This window comes from Carassius gibelio, chromosome A14, assembly GCF_023724105.1.
Source record: "Carassius gibelio isolate Cgi1373 ecotype wild population from Czech Republic chromosome A14, carGib1.2-hapl.c, whole genome shotgun sequence".
Lineage (NCBI taxonomy): Eukaryota > Metazoa > Chordata > Actinopteri > Cypriniformes > Cyprinidae > Carassius > Carassius gibelio.
In genome coordinates, this window is record NC_068384.1 from 13,811,286 (window position 1) to 13,829,763 (window position 18,478).

The 18,478-nt window shown below is 39.1% G+C and overlaps 1 protein-coding gene and 1 long non-coding RNA gene across 6 annotated transcripts; one reads left to right on the forward strand and one right to left on the reverse strand.

The window, feature by feature from the left end:
• Positions 1–234: 234 nt before the first annotated feature.
• LOC128027578 (histone-lysine N-methyltransferase, H3 lysine-36 specific) lies at positions 235–18,066 on the forward strand. 5 transcript variants are annotated; one of them, XM_052615317.1, is made up of 24 exons: positions 235–1,015; positions 1,753–2,642; positions 4,442–4,583; positions 4,992–5,164; positions 5,282–7,130; positions 7,218–7,330; positions 7,877–8,087; positions 8,171–8,259; positions 8,351–8,404; positions 8,919–8,964; positions 9,100–9,257; positions 9,439–9,573; positions 10,217–10,340; positions 10,720–10,920; positions 11,035–11,214; positions 11,872–12,028; positions 12,114–12,319; positions 12,765–12,877; positions 12,958–13,227; positions 13,312–13,428; positions 13,523–13,664; positions 13,736–13,842; positions 13,940–14,141; positions 15,352–18,066. In XM_052615317.1, exons 2-24 carry the CDS (start codon positions 1,770–1,772, stop codon positions 16,017–16,019), a joined length of 6,330 nt encoding a protein of 2,109 aa, XP_052471277.1. In that variant the 5' UTR covers positions 235–1,015; positions 1,753–1,769; the 3' UTR covers positions 16,020–18,066. The 5 variants fall into 5 exon arrangements, with proteins under 5 accessions (XP_052471277.1, XP_052471273.1, XP_052471274.1 ...); XM_052615313.1 differs by having other exon boundaries at positions 235–559; XM_052615314.1 differs by having other exon boundaries at positions 235–559; positions 9,103–9,257.
• On the reverse strand, positions 3,358–5,471 carry LOC128027579 (uncharacterized). Its single transcript, XR_008186762.1, has 2 exons — positions 5,344–5,471; positions 3,358–5,114 (listed from the first exon to the last, which is right to left on the reverse strand). It is a non-coding gene; the product is annotated as an uncharacterized LOC128027579 (long non-coding RNA).
• Positions 18,067–18,478: the final 412 nt, after the last annotated feature.

Genomic DNA, 18,478 nt, shown 5'->3' on the forward strand with positions numbered 1-18,478 from the left:
AGAGGCACTGTCCTGCAGAGTTTAGCTCCAATAATTAAAAACCTGCCTGCTTTCTAGCGATCTTGAAGACATCGATTAGATTGTTCAGGTGTGTTTGATAAGGGTTGGAGAAAAACTCTTCAAGACAGTGGCCCCCCAGAACCTAAGTTACCCAGCTCTAAGGTATATATGTTAAAACCGCTTGCCATAATCGTCTGACATATTACACTTATGCGTGGCATGGCCTAATTTCCAACCACCCGCAAATCGCGCAAAGTAAAAAACAAAGTCAAGCATATCGGAGCACGTGGCTGTTAATCTAGACCAATAAATTGTGTTTTCTACTCATACGGTTTCTGTGGTCGGCTACCTTGCAAAGCACGAGCGGTCTCTCTAAAATGGAGGAAGTTAACGTTACGCCTTTGTTAGGACAAGGAAACAAATGGCGTGAGGGTTAAAAAGCAAATGCTCACTGCTGTCTTCCATGCGCCCAACACGCACCACGTCAACTGTACTGTATGCACGACGCGTTTGGGACGAAGTAAAACTTGCGCTTGCATATTGTCCACATGGATTTTGCGTAAGTGAGAGAGATGTACCTGGGAAACAGTGAATCGGGTTAAGTGGATGTATACTGGGGGGTTGGGTGTGCTGTGCCGATTGGTCGCTCTCACCAGCATACACATACAGGCAGTCAGTCAGGGCTCGTTTTAATACACATATGAAACCAGGGGCACTCGGCAAGCGGGGCAAACAATCATGTATTTCAATAGAAACCGTGGCCGCTGAAAAACGTGCTTTCGATGCATTGACTTGGTGCTTCGTGGAAAAGTGACAGGCGCTCAGTTTCATTCTCGTTTATTTATTAATCTCCATTTTTGATGTTGGAGAGAGAAATGAGTCCAGAGGCCGGGCCTACTGGTGCAAATGCTGCTGGGATTTTGCAGATCCGCTTTCACAAATTGACAAAAAGTAGCGCTACATGCTCGAATTTGAAGGGCTTTCCGGTGGTTTTGTCTTGACCGAGTCGTAAATGGTAAGAAACCGACGATTTCTCTCATGTACCTTTTGTATTTGGTGCGTTTTTCATTTCCCCGTCGTGGGTGACTGTAAGAGAACTGTTGGTGCACATGATGATAATGTAACATACTTTGCCAGCGTATTCACACTGAAATCAGTGGTAGCAGAGGACACGTTTTAACAGTCCAGTAGGAGCATGTCGAAGAGTCTTTGACATAGCGATATACGATGAGTTTTTCAAGCTCTCTTATCTTTGTCTTGATGGATTCTTGACAAGACGGCCTATTAGGGGTGCGATTTAGACACGAGTAGCCACTCTATTTCAAAAACCAGTTTAAGATGCTAGCTATTTTGGAACATGATAGCTGGTTTCTAGCCGGTTTGAGATGGTCATTAGCTGGTCGACCAGCTTCCATGCTTCAAACAACATTCTGACCACATTAAGCTGGTCTTCCAGTTTGCACCAGCAGAAACAAGCTAGCAGTTTAAGCTGTGTTTTCAGCAGGAATGTATTGCATGTGCATGTTGGTGTTTTGCAACATTACGTTTTTTGCTGTTAATGTGGAATCAATGTGCTCTGCTTCTTAATTGTTTTGAATTAGATTGCAATGTTCTGCTTAATACACAACTCATTAGTGTTTTGTGGCCAGTTGCAACCAACCCCTTAGGAGTTAAGAAAAGTCTGAGTTCTAATACTATAGGCCATCTTATGAAAACATATTCTAAAAAGCATTTACCTGTATTTTGTCGCAGGATGGAGCCATGACAACATGAATCAGTCCTACAAAGTGGCTGGCAGGGATGGCTCGGAGTGTCGTGGTGATCCACAGGAGACCAAGGCACTTGATAGCCGCCTCAGCTCCTGTGGATACCAAAGCACAAAGAGGCAGGGGGACCAGGGGTCTGCCATGCATTTCCTAAACTCTGGCTACAAGCTCTCTGCATCGCCGTTTGCGTACAATACGAGAGAATCCACCTCCAACTACAGTCCGCTGAGGAGGCTTCAGGACCTGACCACTATGGTGAACCATGCCGACATGAGTTTGCAGGACAAGGACTTTCACAGGCGGAATAAATTGCTCATGCACAATCCCACTGGTGGAAGTGAGTTCGGAATAGGCCTTTATCACACGTCCAATTCGCAAGGAAACACTGACAGGACTTCTATTCAGGATCTGGACAAAAATGGTTTCTCACCAGTAAGCTCTGATAGCTTGGAACATCTTCCATCCATCCCAAATGGAATTTTGCATTTCGAGTCGACCCTGTTTGATAGTGGGGACAGCAAAGATAATGATGAGGACGAGCATGATAGGGGTGATGCGGTGGCACCCTTTAAAGACAAGTCAAAGAAATTCAAGAAACGAAATCTGGCAAACACAAAGGCTCCTAGCAACCACAGGCTGGACCTAAGTAAAAACAAACATGGAAGTTGTAACCTTGTTTCTAAAAATACAGTGAAGTCTGACCCCCCTGGTAGTCTATCACATTTGCCTGTCGAGGTCATGATGGAGGATTTTGACAGTTTGGATGATTATTCAGACAGTGACTGTGATCTGCCCAGCACTGTGAACAGTGCTTCAATTTTCAACTCCTGTCTCTCTAAAAGACCAGATTCACCCAGTGACTCCCATTCAAATCCTGTAAGATGCTTTTATGTTCATCAGATTTATTGTTTCACTGACATGATTGTTTTTTTCCTAATAGGTGTACAAGTTATATTGTTAGAGTTTCCACCTAAAGAATGCACTGTTGTCCAGGAAGAAAAATCCATTATTTTTTTAATGCACATATACAAATACATAGAAACTCATACACACACACAGTGGGGTCCAACGGTGACAAAACCACACTGAAAATCTGAAATTCAAACCTTGAAATAAACTATTAAATAATAAAAAATACCTTTTTGTTAAGATTTTGAACAATTTCTAAGTCCCTCATCTGGTAAACAAATTTGTGAAATGAATCATGTGAAGTCAAATGTGTTTGTTTCCACTGGAGCACACTCTTTGGGACTTTTCAAATCAAATAAAAATATGTGGAGCAGCTCAAGTGCTTCTCTGATTAAAGCAAAATCAGAGGGAGAAATGGTATGCAATCAGAAAAATTCTAAATATAAGCATTTTCCCTAGCAGTCTGAGATTTTTTTGGACCCTACAGTGTGTATTATTAATTTACATATTTAATTATGCATTTATTTTACACAAAATTTAAGAAATATCTGAAAATCAAATGTGCAGTGTAACAACAATCTTGGTACATTTTTTTTTAAACTTAAACCAAGTAGAATGACTTCTGTCAGTTGACCACAGTTACCGGATGGTGCAGGTAATTCCAAAATGAAATGTTGATCTATCACTATAAAATACCATTTATTTATTTCATAAACAGTGCATTATATATGACATAAGGGCTAATGAGTAGCACCTTATTTATATAAACATAGTAATTGCATGGTACCTTAGCAATTAAAAGTGTATTCTTTCTTTTTTCTCATCTTAACATGTACAAACTCAAAACACTGGCACCATCAAAACATTGCTTTGCCACAACAACATTTGGCTAACTTGTTTGAAAACTATCATTATTTTTGAAATTCAGTTCAATGACATTTACAGTGTAGAAATTACACACTTCCACTCCCAACAAAATATTTGCTACTTGTAGGCTGACGCATGTTTATTTACAGTTGGTATTGCCCAGTTGTTTTTAAAGTACAAGCTGTCATAGATGGAAGTCATTTGTATTAGCCTCCCTCAAGATGAACAGCTCTTGAACCACAGTTGAGTAGGAGCTTATTTTTCCCAGTGGAGCAAAGGTGTACACTAAGTGCTTGCTGGTTCGTACTTATTTTTGTGAAACTAAGCTGACCATGATCTTTGTCACGGGAAGGACAAAGGCTGTAGTATGGACTAGATCAATATTTCACTCGCTCGTGGGTTGCAGTTAAGTTAGGGCTACACAATTAACCACATTTTTAATCGTGATCACAATATGGATATGCCACAATTATGTAATCATTAAAAGTGGCAGTTCATCCTTTTAAAGTCCATTTATGTTATTCTGCATGCTTAATTATAATAACATTATAATAAGCATAGTGATACTTTTTTAATTTTATTTTTTAATTTTTTAAAGCAGAAACCAATCCAATGTATAGTTGGCAACTGAGGCTTAATACTATAGAAAAAGCAATAAAAGTTTTTTAGTTTTATAGGGTTTTCAGGCTGTTTATTTTCATCTACTGTGAAAATATGGCATGCAGTCGCTTCAGACAATGACAATAACATCAATCAATGCGAACTGTAATAATTATAAATAATATGCGCAAATACAATTTCAAGAGTAGCCTAAACAAACAACTCAAGCTGTCTTGACTCATGTTAATGATGTTTAACGAATGATGATTAAACTGACAACTTTTTATCATAACCTAAAGTCCAACAGCCCAAAGAAGAAGCAGCTCCCCGGTATAAAGTACTCTGCTGAAGATGTCGTGTGGGCCAAATTCAACCGCAGACCCTGGTGGCCCTGTCATGTAACCATTGACCCACAGATTGAAGTCCACACCAAAATGAAAGGTGATCTCTTTTGTTTTAACCCCTTTTGTATGACTATTCATAGTGGATGCTTAATTTCACATGGGTGAGATGACATTCATAATGAGACATTTTATTGACATAATGTGGTTATTATTTATGCACTTGTTCAACTTTTACTTAGAATTTAGAGTGTCTGCAGACCGATTTTGTTCTAAAAGCAATAGAAGTTCTTCCACATGTATTTTGCAAGACAGACGACACACAGTGTAGATATTTTGTTTTTGCCGTGTTCAAGAAAGTAAATGCACATGTTATTATTTATATTTCTATTTAGCATGTTACAAAATATTTAGCATTATTATCATGGAAACCAAAATGTCTTCAATGTAAAAAAAATTCTTAGAGCTCATTGTCATATTATCACAGAATAATGACATTTTCTTGCAGACCCCAGTCGTCGGCCATGCCGTCTCTATTTCGTCAGGATGTTCGGGGAGATCATAGACCAAGCTTGGGTCCCGGCAAAAGCCACTTTTCCTTTTGAAGGAGGTCATCAGTTTGAAAAACTGCCTGTACTTAGACGGAGAGGAAGACAGAAGGACAAAGATTATAAATACACGGTAAAGCTTTTGTGTGTTGCAAACTTGTAACTTGTTATATTTTAAAAGATGAATGTTTATGATCAACTGACATTGATGCTTTTGATAGAAAGTTAACGTGTTTTGTTCATTCTACAGGTTCCTAAGCGTCTAATGTCCTCATGGAAAGCTAGTGTCTTGGAGGCAGAGGCAGCACTGACCCAGCGGTTAAATATCGAACCTCCATTGACTGTAATTCGGGATGTCCACATGCCTATCACAGAAGACAAGGCACCAAATAGTCCTGCTTGTCAGACATCTACTACACAGTCCATATCATCAAGCTCACTTTTGACCAATGGACTACATGCATCCGTTAAAATCAGAGGAAAACCTGGCACTGGAAGAAAAAAGAAGGCAACTAAGAAGAACAGCTCAACTGTAAAATCTCCCGTGAATCTAACTGAAAATGCTTTATCGTCTAAACCATCCTCAAACCCTTCAACAGACAGCTACAAACCTTCCACAGCTGCTGAAGGGCACAAACCAGATGCCGTAGATAGTCCATATTCAGATATTGACTCTGTCCCAAGGATTCTTTGCCCCAAACGTTCAGAGGACTTGCCGCAGGAGGATGCGGCAAAAGAATTGATCACTAAACCTAAGAAAGTACATCCAAGTAAAAAGACGAAAAAAGCCAACGTGGACAAGCCAGTGAAGAAAACAGAGGCTACTTCAAAATGCACAACAAACCGTAAGCTAAAGAAGTCAACGCCCAAAGAAAAAACACTTAGGGCTACGAACACCAGACAGAAGGAAAGCAGTTCCCCAGGGTCCTCAGATGGGTCTTTTGCCATGCACTCTCATTATTTGCCTGCCAGCAGTGGCTTAATCTCAAGAGCACTTGCTGCCAGTGAAGAAACCGAGGAGAAAGATTTAAGGCGGGAGCCAGAATCTCGCTCACCATGTGCTGGCGATGAACCCTCTTTTTATAACAAGTGCTCATCCCCCACCAACCATTCTGAGTTGTCAAAACATCAGTGGCAGGTAAAAACAGAGGCCAGTGAAGAGTCCACGGATGACTCGAACTCCCACACCCCCCCAAACCCAACTCTTATTAAGTTTACCAGAATCCGAAATGAGAAAAATGGCGTTCATAAAGGACCTCGACAAAAAGGGTCCAAGTCAGATGTGAATAAATCCTCCCTCGATTCTGTGAAAATCAAAAACGAGAGCATGATTTTAGACACTTCGTCTTCGTCCATCCCATCTCCCTCGATCTCTCCTATGGATGCTTTCCAGGATATGAAGGAGCTTTCTTTCAGGTCTCTTGTCAAAGACGAATGCAGCTCAGGAGAACCTTCGCTCTGTGCGGATTCAAACTACAAATTCAGCACTTTCCTAATGATCCTGAAGGATCTGCACGACAGCCGGGAGAAAGAAGGGAAACCTTTAACCCTCCCTCCTATGTCTCCATCCTCTCTCATCAGGGAAGAACCTTCTTTTATTCCACCTGGAGAAGAAGCAACAAATGAGGTGCTTTGTGAAAAGGACTGGAAGGTAATCGCGGATCAGAACAGTCGGCAGGGAAAGACGTCAACACCAAACAGCTCAAAACGGAGCAAGGCCAAGCCGAAATCATCAGTGAAGAAGGAGACACAAAAACACGATGGTGGGAACAATGTAGTTTCTACGCTGAAAAAGCAGAACTCATCAGTAGGTTTGGATGCACTTGAAAAGAGTTTGCCTCTGCTAGGGGAACTTTCCAACTCTCACCATGATGCTGTTACTGATGTCTGTGGCAAGGGCACCATCTCCAAGGTTGCTCCTAAAAAGCGATGGCAAACTTTTGAGTCTGGTATTGGGAAAAGCACCAAGCCTAAGAGCGATCCGATTGGATTGAATCAAGATATAGTGAAGGAGTCCACGGAGCTAAATGGAGTTTTCAAAGACAGTCTTGAAGAAGAAGCGACTAATCCTGACATCCCTGATAAAAAAGATGCTTCAGGTAACTTCAGGAGATATTAGATTAAGTCTCAAAAGTTAAAAATGTTTTGGGCTAAATTCAGTGAATTTTGAATTATTCTGTTCTCAGAAAACAAAAGGCTCAGGAAACCAAGCAAGAGGCTGATTGAATCCAGTGAAGAATATGAGCAAATCTTTTCCACAAAGAAGAAAACAAAGAAAACTCCTGAGTCCTGTAAAACGGTAAGCTAATTATACAACTGTTTCTGTTGAACCAAAGGACTTCAATCTACAAAAACTGGTCTTTTTTTTTTTTTTAGTATTGAAAATGTTACTTTCAGTAACATTCTGTCATTATACTCACTCCCATGTAGTTTAAAACATATTTGACCTTCTTCCATGTAGAATTTTAGATGTTGTAATATTTTGCTCATCTCCATACAACAAAAGTGGATGCTACAGTTATCAGGCTTTAAAAGTGACCAAGGCCTTTATAATTCGTAGTTTGTGTCGTAGTCTCATTCATGCTTGCATTCAATTCAAAATATTCAAATGCATGCAAGAGCCAATGATGTTTGCTGTCATTGACATTGACTTGTGGCACAATGCAACACAAGATGCGAAGTTTGAATATACGCAAATGAGATTTGAGAGCATCGGAAATATATTTTCTGGTGCAGCTTTCCATACAGAAAGTACTAAAATGATGTCATAATTCGTCAGGTATTCCTAACATGTACAAACTGTATTGGTTTATGTGAATAGTGTTATTTCATGCCTTTCCTGAAGGTATCTTGGATCGCCAACACTAACACTGATGAGCCGTCACCTGAGCAGATCACACCTGATGTTTTAAGCTCTTCACCTGAAAACCCCTCTGAGCAGGCCACACCAGAGGAGCAGAAAGAACCAGCAGATAATCTCGTATCACCTTCAACACCGTTATCCTCATCCTGTGAAGGCCCATCGCTAACCAGAGAGTCATGTGAAAAGAAATCTGGTAAGAACGTGTAGTTTAAGACACTTTACTTCACTTGTAAATGTCAGCTGTAGATATAAACACCTTTTATATTTCTGATGCAGCACCCTCGGATAGAAAGAGACCACGTAAGACTGTGCATAAAATTCTAGACTCCACCATTGAGGATTCTGTAAAGATCCCAAAAAAAGAGGTTAGTGTTAAATTTGTGGTCTCGATATGATTTCTGTTTTGGGCTCTTGTTTTTACCGTTTTGTTTGTTTGTTTTACCATTGGTAAATCAGGAGAGTAAACAACAAGAAAACAGCCCAAATCAATCAGAGGTCAAAGATTTGCAGGTAATGTTTTGGGATGTGCTTTATATGAAATGTATTTTTTTTTAGTAATGCATATAGTAAATTTTATTAAATTGGTTTTGATGACACGACACAAACATATATTAATTATATAATTATTATATGTTTTCGTGTCTATGCAAAGAAACGTTATGTACAACAAACAAATATTCATGATTAGATCACATTGTTTAAATACATCAGTTAGGGTTAGGATACAATAAATAAAAAAATCAAGTATAAAAACACATGATCTAACTCTACATTTAAGATGATTAAACTATATAAATAAGTAAATTACAGAGACAGTGAAGAACTCACTATTTGTACATGAACTACCACTTCGAATCTATAATTAATTAATCTAATAATATATTTAAATGTACGTAAGTACTTAAATCTACTTTATTATTGTACACTTTATATACACAGTACTTTTTTTAATTTGAGTAAATATAATTTTTTACAGCAATTCAACCATTATAAAATAGTTATAAATATGTAATTTTTTTTACAGAAACAGGAAGAGCCTGCACCATCAAGCCCGTGTGCTGCTGCATCAGGTTTGTTTTCTCTGTGTGATTCTTATCATTATATTGTTTCATGTATTTGTTGTATTTTATTGAGAATATTGTTTGATTGGTCCACCATTCTATTTTCCAAAAATGCAGAATGATGTTTATTTCTGTCATCCTTAGCAGCAGCTCAAAGTGAGGATGAAATAAGAACATCATCCCCAATCCAGCAGGACACAGCCAGTGACTCCCAGATCCAGCTTGAAGGAGAGCAGTGCAGCCCGTCTAAGCCTCAGGCGAAGGAGTCCGACACAAACGGCGAGGACTCCCTGATCTCTGAGGTCATTATTATTAGCTGCACATTTTTCATCAGCCTAAAATAAATATGATGTCATCACTCACTAACCCTCGTGATTCAAACCTTATGATCTAGCTTTTTCTGCGTTTTGATTCATTGATTCATCAAGCTGAGATATATCTCTATAAATAGAGTTGTATAATAGTTTTTTGTTACATTTTCAGGTGTTTGGTGCAGGACTCAATGACAGTGCTTTTTCAAGCAGAGATTCTTTATCAGGTGATGTAACAGGGTTCTCGACCAATAGAAAATCAGGGGAGAAAGGTGGAGGTGCATCATTGAAGGAGAATGTTTGCCAGGTAAACTTCCTATGTATGTATGTACATAAATATATATATATATATATATATCAAACGCTGGATGCAAAAAATATTAGATTTACCCAATATAATTTCACTTTCATATATAAGTTTACTTTATGAGCTTTATTTGTTGATTGGTTATATATTAATAAACAATACAGTGGAAACCTTTGCCTTCACTGTGATTTATTGTTTTCATATATATTTTTTTTTTTACTTTTTTATACTTTTATTTAGTATGGATGGAGTAAAATGATCAGAAAAGATAGAGATAAAAGTTCATAAAGAAATCCTGTTGTGGTTTCCCCTAGCAGCACAACTGTTTTCAGCTGTCATAAATAATGTTTCTTGAGCAGCAAGTCAGCATATTAGAATGATTTCTGAAGGATCTGGAGTAATGACTGCTGAAAATTCAGCTTTGTCATCACAGGAATAAACTACATTTTAAATATATTGAATTAGAAAAAGTTATTTTAAATATTATTGATGTTTCAAAATATTACTTTTTTACCGTTTTGATCAAATAAACGCAGCCGTGTGAGTTCAAAAACGTACTTCTTACTACTTTTGAATGGTAGTTTTTGTCCTAAAAATTCCCATAGCGTTGAGTATAAAATTGTTTTGTGACTATGTGTTGTAGGTTTGTGAGAAAACGGGTGAACTGCTCCTCTGTGAGGGGCAGTGCTGTGGTGCCTTCCATCTGCAGTGCATCGGCCTCACTGAGACCCCTAAAGGCCGGTTTATCTGCCAAGAGTGCAAGACGGGTGAGTAACCAGCAATATACAATATATCAGCCAGGCTGCTTAATTTCATATTTGCCCATTTTGAAATGGTCTGGATTGGCTGATAAGACATTATATTCTTCTTTGTGTAAGCTCTGAAAATCTACTGACAGCATTGCCAATCATTAAAATTGTTTTCTGTTTTTTTTATATATATAATTTTCTAGTGAAGTTTAAATAAATAAGAACTCATTTCATTTTTGCAGCTGTGTTTGTTAATTTTGTTTTTAATTATGATTTTAAGCATATATAAACTCCAGTTGTGATATTGTAATGCACCGAAAAATCCAGTTGCAGTCTAAGATATACACGTGAACACCTTAATTTCTTTGTATGTCTTTTCTCTTCTTCCTTGCTGTAGGTGTGCACACATGTTTTGTGTGTAAAACTCCTGACAAGGAGGTCAGGAGGTGTATGATCCCAGTGTGTGGGAAGTTTTATCACATGGAATGCATACTGAAATATTCCCCCACCGTCGCTCAGAACCGCGGCTTCCGCTGCTCCCTCCACGTCTGTCTGGCCTGCTACATCACCAACCCCGCCAACCCTAGCATTTCCAAAGGTGCCTAGAATTCAGATATTACATTTGAAAAGATTACATACAAAATAAAACATGTTTCAATGTTTTACAGCAGCATGATTTTGTGTCACTGATCATAACTTGTCGATCTCGCAGGCCGTTTGACTCGCTGCGTCCGCTGCCCTGTGGCCTACCACGCCAATGACTACTGTATGGCTGCCGGCAGTGTCCCATTGGCTAATAACAGCTTCCTGTGCCCCAACCACTTCACTCCACGCAAAGGGTGCAAAAACCATGAACACATTAATGTCAGCTGGTGTTTTGTGTGTTCTGAAGGTGTGTAGTCCAGTCCTCGTGGATCTGTCTGTTAAAATTATTAGTGGTGCTTGCCAAGGCTATTATTTTCTAAGCGGGCAGATTTGCTTAGTTTTTGCCTGGTGAGTGTTACACGCAGACCCTATGATATCCAGCATCATGGCAGCAAGTTAAAAATGGAATTATTCATGATTTCGAGAATTTTTGGAGATTGTGCACTGCACTCTTTGTAACCTTTTACACTGTCTGTTCTATCCTTAACTCACATTGACACTTGTTGTGGGCAGTTTTCCGAACAATTCATGTTTGATCTCTCCGCAGGTGCAGATGACAGCGAAATAGTTTTAGAGTCAAACATGCACAAATCGTTGATAGAGCTGCCAACACATTGGTTGGCACTACTATTAATACTCACTACTGAAATAAAATGCTTTAATTGCATGACAACCTCGCCACAATTTTCTAAAAGAGAAAATACAGAATCAACTCATTAATCGGAATCAAATTGATTCCAATTGTTAATCGAATTTCTACATTTGCAAAAGATCATTCATCATCATTCATTTAAGTTTTGAATATAAAAATCTAGTTTGTGTTATAATGAGTCATGAAGACCGAGCAAAGATTTTACTACGGTTGTTTATTACAATTACATTGGTTTTCTGTCTCTCCCTATAGGAGGAAGTCTGCTCTGCTGTGAATCTTGTCCTGCTGCCTTTCACCGTGAGTGTCTGAACATTGACATGCCCCAGGGAAGCTGGTTCTGTAACGACTGTCGAGCGGGAAAGAAACCCCACTACAAGGACATTCTGTGGGTGAAAGTGGGCCGCTACAGGTTTGTGTGGTGTTTCACCAATACCATTCTCCCTTGATAATTACAGTGCAGTGGTCAATGAGGTATTTCTGACCTTTTGTTCCAGGTGGTGGCCCGCTGAAGTGACTCAACCAAAAAACGTTCCTGAGAACATCTTCCGCTTGAGGCATGAGGTGGGGGAGTTTCCTGTGCACTTCTTTGGCTCCAAAGACTACGTGTGGACATATCAGGCTCGCTGTTTTCCCTACATGGAAGGGGATGCCAACAATAAGGAAAAAATGGGAAAGGGTGCAGATGCAGTCTATAAGAAAGGTAGTATGCACTAGTAGTATTCTAACATAGATAGCACAATCAAACACACTTAACTATTTAAGTGCTATACTAACAAGCGACTTCACACTGTCGTTCACACACTCGGCTTCAAAACATGTTTCCTATCTAAAATATGGATATGTGGAATGGGATTTTGGACAAATAAATAATATATGACATTTTGAAGCTGGTGTGGAGAAACTTGACATGAACTTTTATAACTTGGAGGAAATCTGATTAATCTTCTGTTAACTTGACACGTTATCGCATGATGATATTGTATGTCACTTTATGTGTTTATTGAGGTTTTAATTGATGGTATGCTGTTATGATACCACTTAAAGCCTGCCAGTTGTAGCAACTATTGATTAACATTTACAATGTGGATTCTTTTAATGTTAAGAGTAAACTGCTTCAAACAGGAAGATCAATTTCTTTTTCTCAGCTTTAAATGAAGTAGCGGAAAGGTTCAGGGAACTGCAGGCGGAGAAGGAGATGAGACAGCTTCAAGAAGACAGGAAGAATGACAAGAAACCTCCGCCATACAAACACATAAAGGTAAATCATTTCAAAAGCTCAGATGTTGACACTGATCTCATTTTGCTATTCCTCATGCACAACGATCGATTTTCTCTCAGGTGAACAGACTGATAGGGAAGGTGCAAATCATCACAGCAGATCTGTCTGAGATCCCACGCTGCAACTGCAAAGTCTCGGACGAGAACCCGTGCGGCATTGACTCGGAGTGCATCAACCGCATGCTAATGTACGAGTGTCATCCTCAAGTGTGTCCAGCAGGGGAACGCTGTCAGAACCAATGCTTCACCAAACGCCAGTACACTGAGGTGGAGATCTTCAGGACACTGGCGCGTGGTTGGGGTTTGCGCAGTGTGTCTGACATCAAGAAGGTGGGCTGTTTTTACACGCGCACACACACACACGACTATGTCTCTTTTTTCCCCATTTAATTTGATTACGTTACTCCACCATAGGGAGCTTTTGTGAATGAGTATGTTGGAGAGGTCATTGACGAAGAGGAGTGTCGATCCAGGATCAAACATGCACAGGAAAACAATATCTGTAACTTCTACATGCTCACACTGGATAAGGTCAGTCACCTGCGGTGATTCTCAATCTTGATTATCCTGATAACATCTTCCCCGCTTACTTTGACATTGGGCTCTGTTTTCTGTGTATGTGCAGGATCGGATAATAGATGCCGGGCCGAAGGGAAACCAGTCGCGTTTTATGAACCACAGCTGCCAGCCGAACTGTGAGACACAGAAGTGGACGGTGAATGGAGACACCAGAGTTGGGCTTTTTGCATTAGAGGACATTCCTACAGGTGAGTTTGAATCTGAACCAAATATTATGGTGCTAGAATGTTTGCTTAATAGATTTGTTGGCTGTTCTCAGGTGTTGAACTCACTTTTAACTATAACTTGGAGTGTCTTGGTAATGGGAAGACGGTGTGTAAATGTGGAGCACCCAACTGCAGCGGATTCCTTGGTGACAGACCAAAGGTATGACATGCTGTGTGTATCGTGTTCATGGTTGAAGTTGGTGTATGTTATTTTTCATATTCCATCATACTCAATGTGAAAACACTTTTTGCTTCAGAATCAGCCTTCATCTGAAGACAAGGTGCGGAAACTGAAGAAGAAGGTTGCAGGGAAGCGTAAGAGCCAGTTAGAGGTCGCCAAGGAGCGGGAGGATGAATGCTTCTACTGTGGTGATGGAGGGCAGATTGTGTCTTGTAAGAAGCTCGGCTGCCCCAAGGTCTATCATGCCGACTGTCTGAATCTGTCCAAGAGACCTGCAGGTGAATGACTCAAGAACACGAGTCTCTTGTATCTAATTTAAGTTGTATTTTCTTAAAGGGATAGTGCACCTAAAAATGAAAATTCTGCCAGTAATTACTCACCCTCATGTCGTTCCAAACCTGTAAGACCTTCATTCATCTTCAAGATAATTATGATGAAATCTGACAGCTTTCTGACTTTTCATAGACAGCAAGGCAACTGACACATTCAAGGTCCAGAAAGGTAGAAGGACATCGTTTAAATAGTTCATGTGACATCAGTGGTTTAACTGTAATTTTATGAAGCTGCGAGAATAATTTTTGTTCACATAGAAGACAAAGACAGTGACTGTATTTAACAATTTCTTCTCTTGCATGTCAGTCTACGATGTGTTCATGAGAGTACCACGGAGCATGTGTGTGTGTGATGCTGCTGATGCAGGAACCGCCGCTCTGACGTAGAACGTCCATCTCTCTTAGTTTATCATCTGTATATTCTGGTTCAAATAAATAAAGCTGGGCAAAAAAATCGCAAGTCATCTACTCTGTCGAAATCCTCAGATATTTATTTACGAAGACGTGTTTTTTGTTCAGCATTTTTCTGCTTGTAAACAAGGTGCAGCGCATCAGATCACCGTGTCTTGCGTCAGCAGCACCACACGCATGTATCTTGATACTCTTGTAAACGTACTTCGACTGACATGGAAGAGAAGAAATTGTTGAATAAAGTCGTTATTTTTGTTTTCTTTGCACTCAACTCGTAGCTTAATAACATTAGGGTTGAAAATAAATCTTTTTTCCTTTTAATATAAAGTTTTATTTATTCCAGTTGAATTTTCAGCAGTCATTACTCCACTTGCTGCACATGAAACATTTCTATGTATTATCACTACTGTTCTGCTTAATATTTCTGTGGAATTTTTTTTAAATTCTGGTTAAAACTATCAAAAGAGGACAATAATCACAATTAATCTCCTGATTTCTGACAGCATTAAAAGAGGCAGCATTAAATTAAATGGTAATATAATATTTGGAATTTATTAAATTAAAATATTTAATAAATTAAAATGTTAAAGTACACATATATATTATTTTCCAGCATTTCAAATTAATGTTCTTGTTTTTAATGTAAAAAAAAATGAAATAACGCTCCCATTATTGGCTATTTGGTCAGCTCAGGATTTTATTCAAGCTGAATCATAACTGAAGCTGCACTATATGCATTTTTCAGGCCGCTGGGAGTGTCCGTGGCATCAGTGTAATGAGTGCGGAAGGGAGGCAGCATCCTACTGCGAGATGTGTCCCAACTCCTACTGCAAACAGCACCGCGAGGGAATGCTGTTCATATCCAAACTGGACGGCAAGCTGTCCTGCAGCGAACACGACCCATGCGGCCCCGATCCTCTGGAACCAGGTGAAATTCGAGAGTACGTGCCCGGTACTCCTATCCTACCCCCTCTGCCCAATATGTCAGTGTCAGGCAGGATACCCCCAACTGCCCTACCGCCTGCTGCCCCGCTCTTCATTCCCGCCCCCAACAGACATGCGTTCCAAGCCCAAAGACACCCGTATGCAGACGAGGTGGTGGACAACATAGTTTTTCCACCCTCCTCTCCTTCTAAGGACATCAAGGAGGAAGATATGAGTGATGAAGGTGAGGTGGTGGAAGGGGTGATCGGGGATGAAGGAGAAGAAGACCTTGAGGTTGTGGACGATGATGAAGAAATGGACTACAGAGGGATGGGATTCAATGATGAGGAGGAAGAAAAGGCGAGTCTTGACGAGGACTGGGGAGATGAATTTGTGGATGATGAATTTGAAGAAACTGAGGATTTGGGGGAAGTGGAGGAGGAAGACCGGGAATCATCATGGGATGAGTTTGTCGAAGGAGAAAAGTGAGCTCTCCTGCATTTTTTGCTAGATGTCTATCTCTCACACAAAAACTCTCACTCTGATGGGCACAGAAGGTGATCTGTAGGGAAAGTCAACTGCCATTTTTCCGCTCGGTGCTCAGCTGAATGCTTTTGAGAATGATGGACATGTGTAACATTCTTAAGTTGAAGATGGGATCAGCTTGCCTTCTCAACCCAAGTCCTCTTGGAAAAGTCCTTAAAGAGGGTTGGACCTGGTGCTGTGGGACTGTGATTTTATTTTTTTCAGTCCTTTTGTTGGTATATAATTAGTGTCTGGTGCTCTTTTGTGCTTTTTAAAATTTTCCTCAAGTTTACATTCTCTGATCTAACCAGAAAGATGACCTCACAGAGGGTTGAAATAGGGGCACCACGAACCATACAGTTGTGTCTTGTTTACAAAATCAGAGGAAAGAGAATGCAATAAAGCAGCAGACGACTAATGTTCAGTCCCTTCACCGGGGGATTACACTGACATAGCCACATCACAAGGCCAAAAATGGCTTAAAGCTCCACGGATCACAGTACTTGAAATGATTTCTTCATGGCTGTCTGTTTGTATCATAGAGTGGCTACATGAGAATGAATAATAATAGTCCTAGTACATATTTTTAGCTGATTTGTGAATAAAAAAAGACTGCTACTATCAAAAAGGACAAGGAAATATAACATTCCCGGCATCATCCTGCTTGATTTCAAACATGCACTTTTTTGTTGCATTTGTGTTCCTGTCATTTTACTTCACCTTTATGTCAAGACTAAAGAAATTTTATGTCAAGACTAAAGAAACTTCATAGATTTAAGGTTTTGTAAAGTCTAGAGGAGTGATTGTATCATTTTTTCATTCTCCAAGCTTGTGGCCTTTGAGTCTTGAAAGCTTTTAGGAAAGATGAGTTTGTACTTCTTAGATAAGATGGATATTGTGTAAGGCCTAATTGTACTTTCCCTATTTACTTAAATTCAACTACCATCTCAGAATGCTGTTAAAAAAATCCCCAGATGCCTCATTCCAGTAAAACCCCACCCCACATTGTGTTACATATCTGCAGGTTATGGTTTCCTGCTATTTGTGTTTGTATGTGTCTATGAGCAGGTTAACTTTAAAAGGTGCCTCTGAATGTTTTGCACTCTTTCAGACTCAAAAGTTCAGGAGAAATTTCAAAGCGTCATTTATATATTCATGATTCCCATAACTTTGCCATTGGTCAATTCCAAGCTGTTCATTCAGCATACCGTGTAGATCTGCCTGATGAAACATATGGCACTTCATTGTGGCTGCTTTGTCATACTCCATTAAGACTTTGCATTTAATATCTGAGGGATGCAGATGACCCTTAAAAATGCATATTTAGACAACAAATCCAGTCTTAATTTGATTAAAAATACAAAAATTCTGAAGAACATCTTTTATTCCAGTAGTCATATTATGGTTTAATTTTGCAGCATTTAGATTTATGAGCCTAGATAAAAATTTATCTCACCATCACTTGAATCTTAAAAATTATGTTTGCAACATCAGTGCATTAGGTCCAATTCCTGTTTGAAAAACTGCCTCATGTAATGAAGTAATGTTCATATTCACAAGAACCTGTTTCTATCACTGTTATAGTACAATAGGTTTTTAATGCCTTCAGGCCTTACACTCATTATTTGTAGTTCTGTAACATTTTGCAATTGCAACTCAATTTACAAGGATGCTTTTTTAAAAAGCTTTTTTTTTTTATCATCAACCTTTTTTTTTTTTTTTTTTTTTTTTTTTAGCTCTGTGTTACTTTTAAAGTCATACTTTTTGTCTCTTTGTATTTATGGTCTTTGTATAATCTTTCTCACTCATTTTTGTGTTCCCTGTTTCTTGTATGTTTGTTAAACCTGCTGCTGTGTTTCAGCGCTATGGCCCATTGACACCATGAACAAGATGAAATGTAGATGACCGTTTCCTGAGGACAGTTGGGCAAAAAGTTTGCTGCCATGTTAGAGACCCATGATTTTGTACTGTACCTTGTGCATAATAAATATCTTAAGTACAATTTTACAAATACAGCAGTTTCTTTTGTCCTTACAAGGTATATATAGATCTAACCAGATATAGTACTTCATAAATGCTGAGCTTTTAAAATTAAATTGCACAACAATAATTGCTGACAAATCAAGAAAGCATTACATATTTGTATACAAATGCTATCTTTCTTAGACACTTTCCTAGTTTTTAACATGATGTGTTATTGAAGACCAGCATGCTTTTTCATATCATAAATAAATCCGGTGTTATAGTTGTAAAAATCTGTTTTACATTACAATATGGTAGTTGTAGTACAACATAGATACAAAAACACGATATAAAGCAAAAAAGGAACAGTCCCTTAAAATTGTTCCTGAGACCAACTCATTAAAAAAAATAAAAAAAGACCCTTTTACTGAGGTAAGGATTATTTCCTCCCTAGTTTTAAG

Bases quoted from the DNA above. Each gene is read 5' to 3' on its own strand.
- LOC128027578 (XM_052615313.1), top strand. From the start codon at position 445: ATGCTCACTGCTGTCTTCCATGCGCCCAACACGCACCACGTCAACTGT. The intron at 8,088-8,170 runs GTAAGAACGTGT...TTTCTGATGCAG, and splicing joins GTCATGTGAAAAGAAATCTG to CACCCTCGGATAGAAAGAGA. The intron at 9,574-10,216 runs GTAAACTTCCTA...TATGTGTTGTAG, and splicing joins TGAAGGAGAATGTTTGCCAG to GTTTGTGAGAAAACGGGTGA.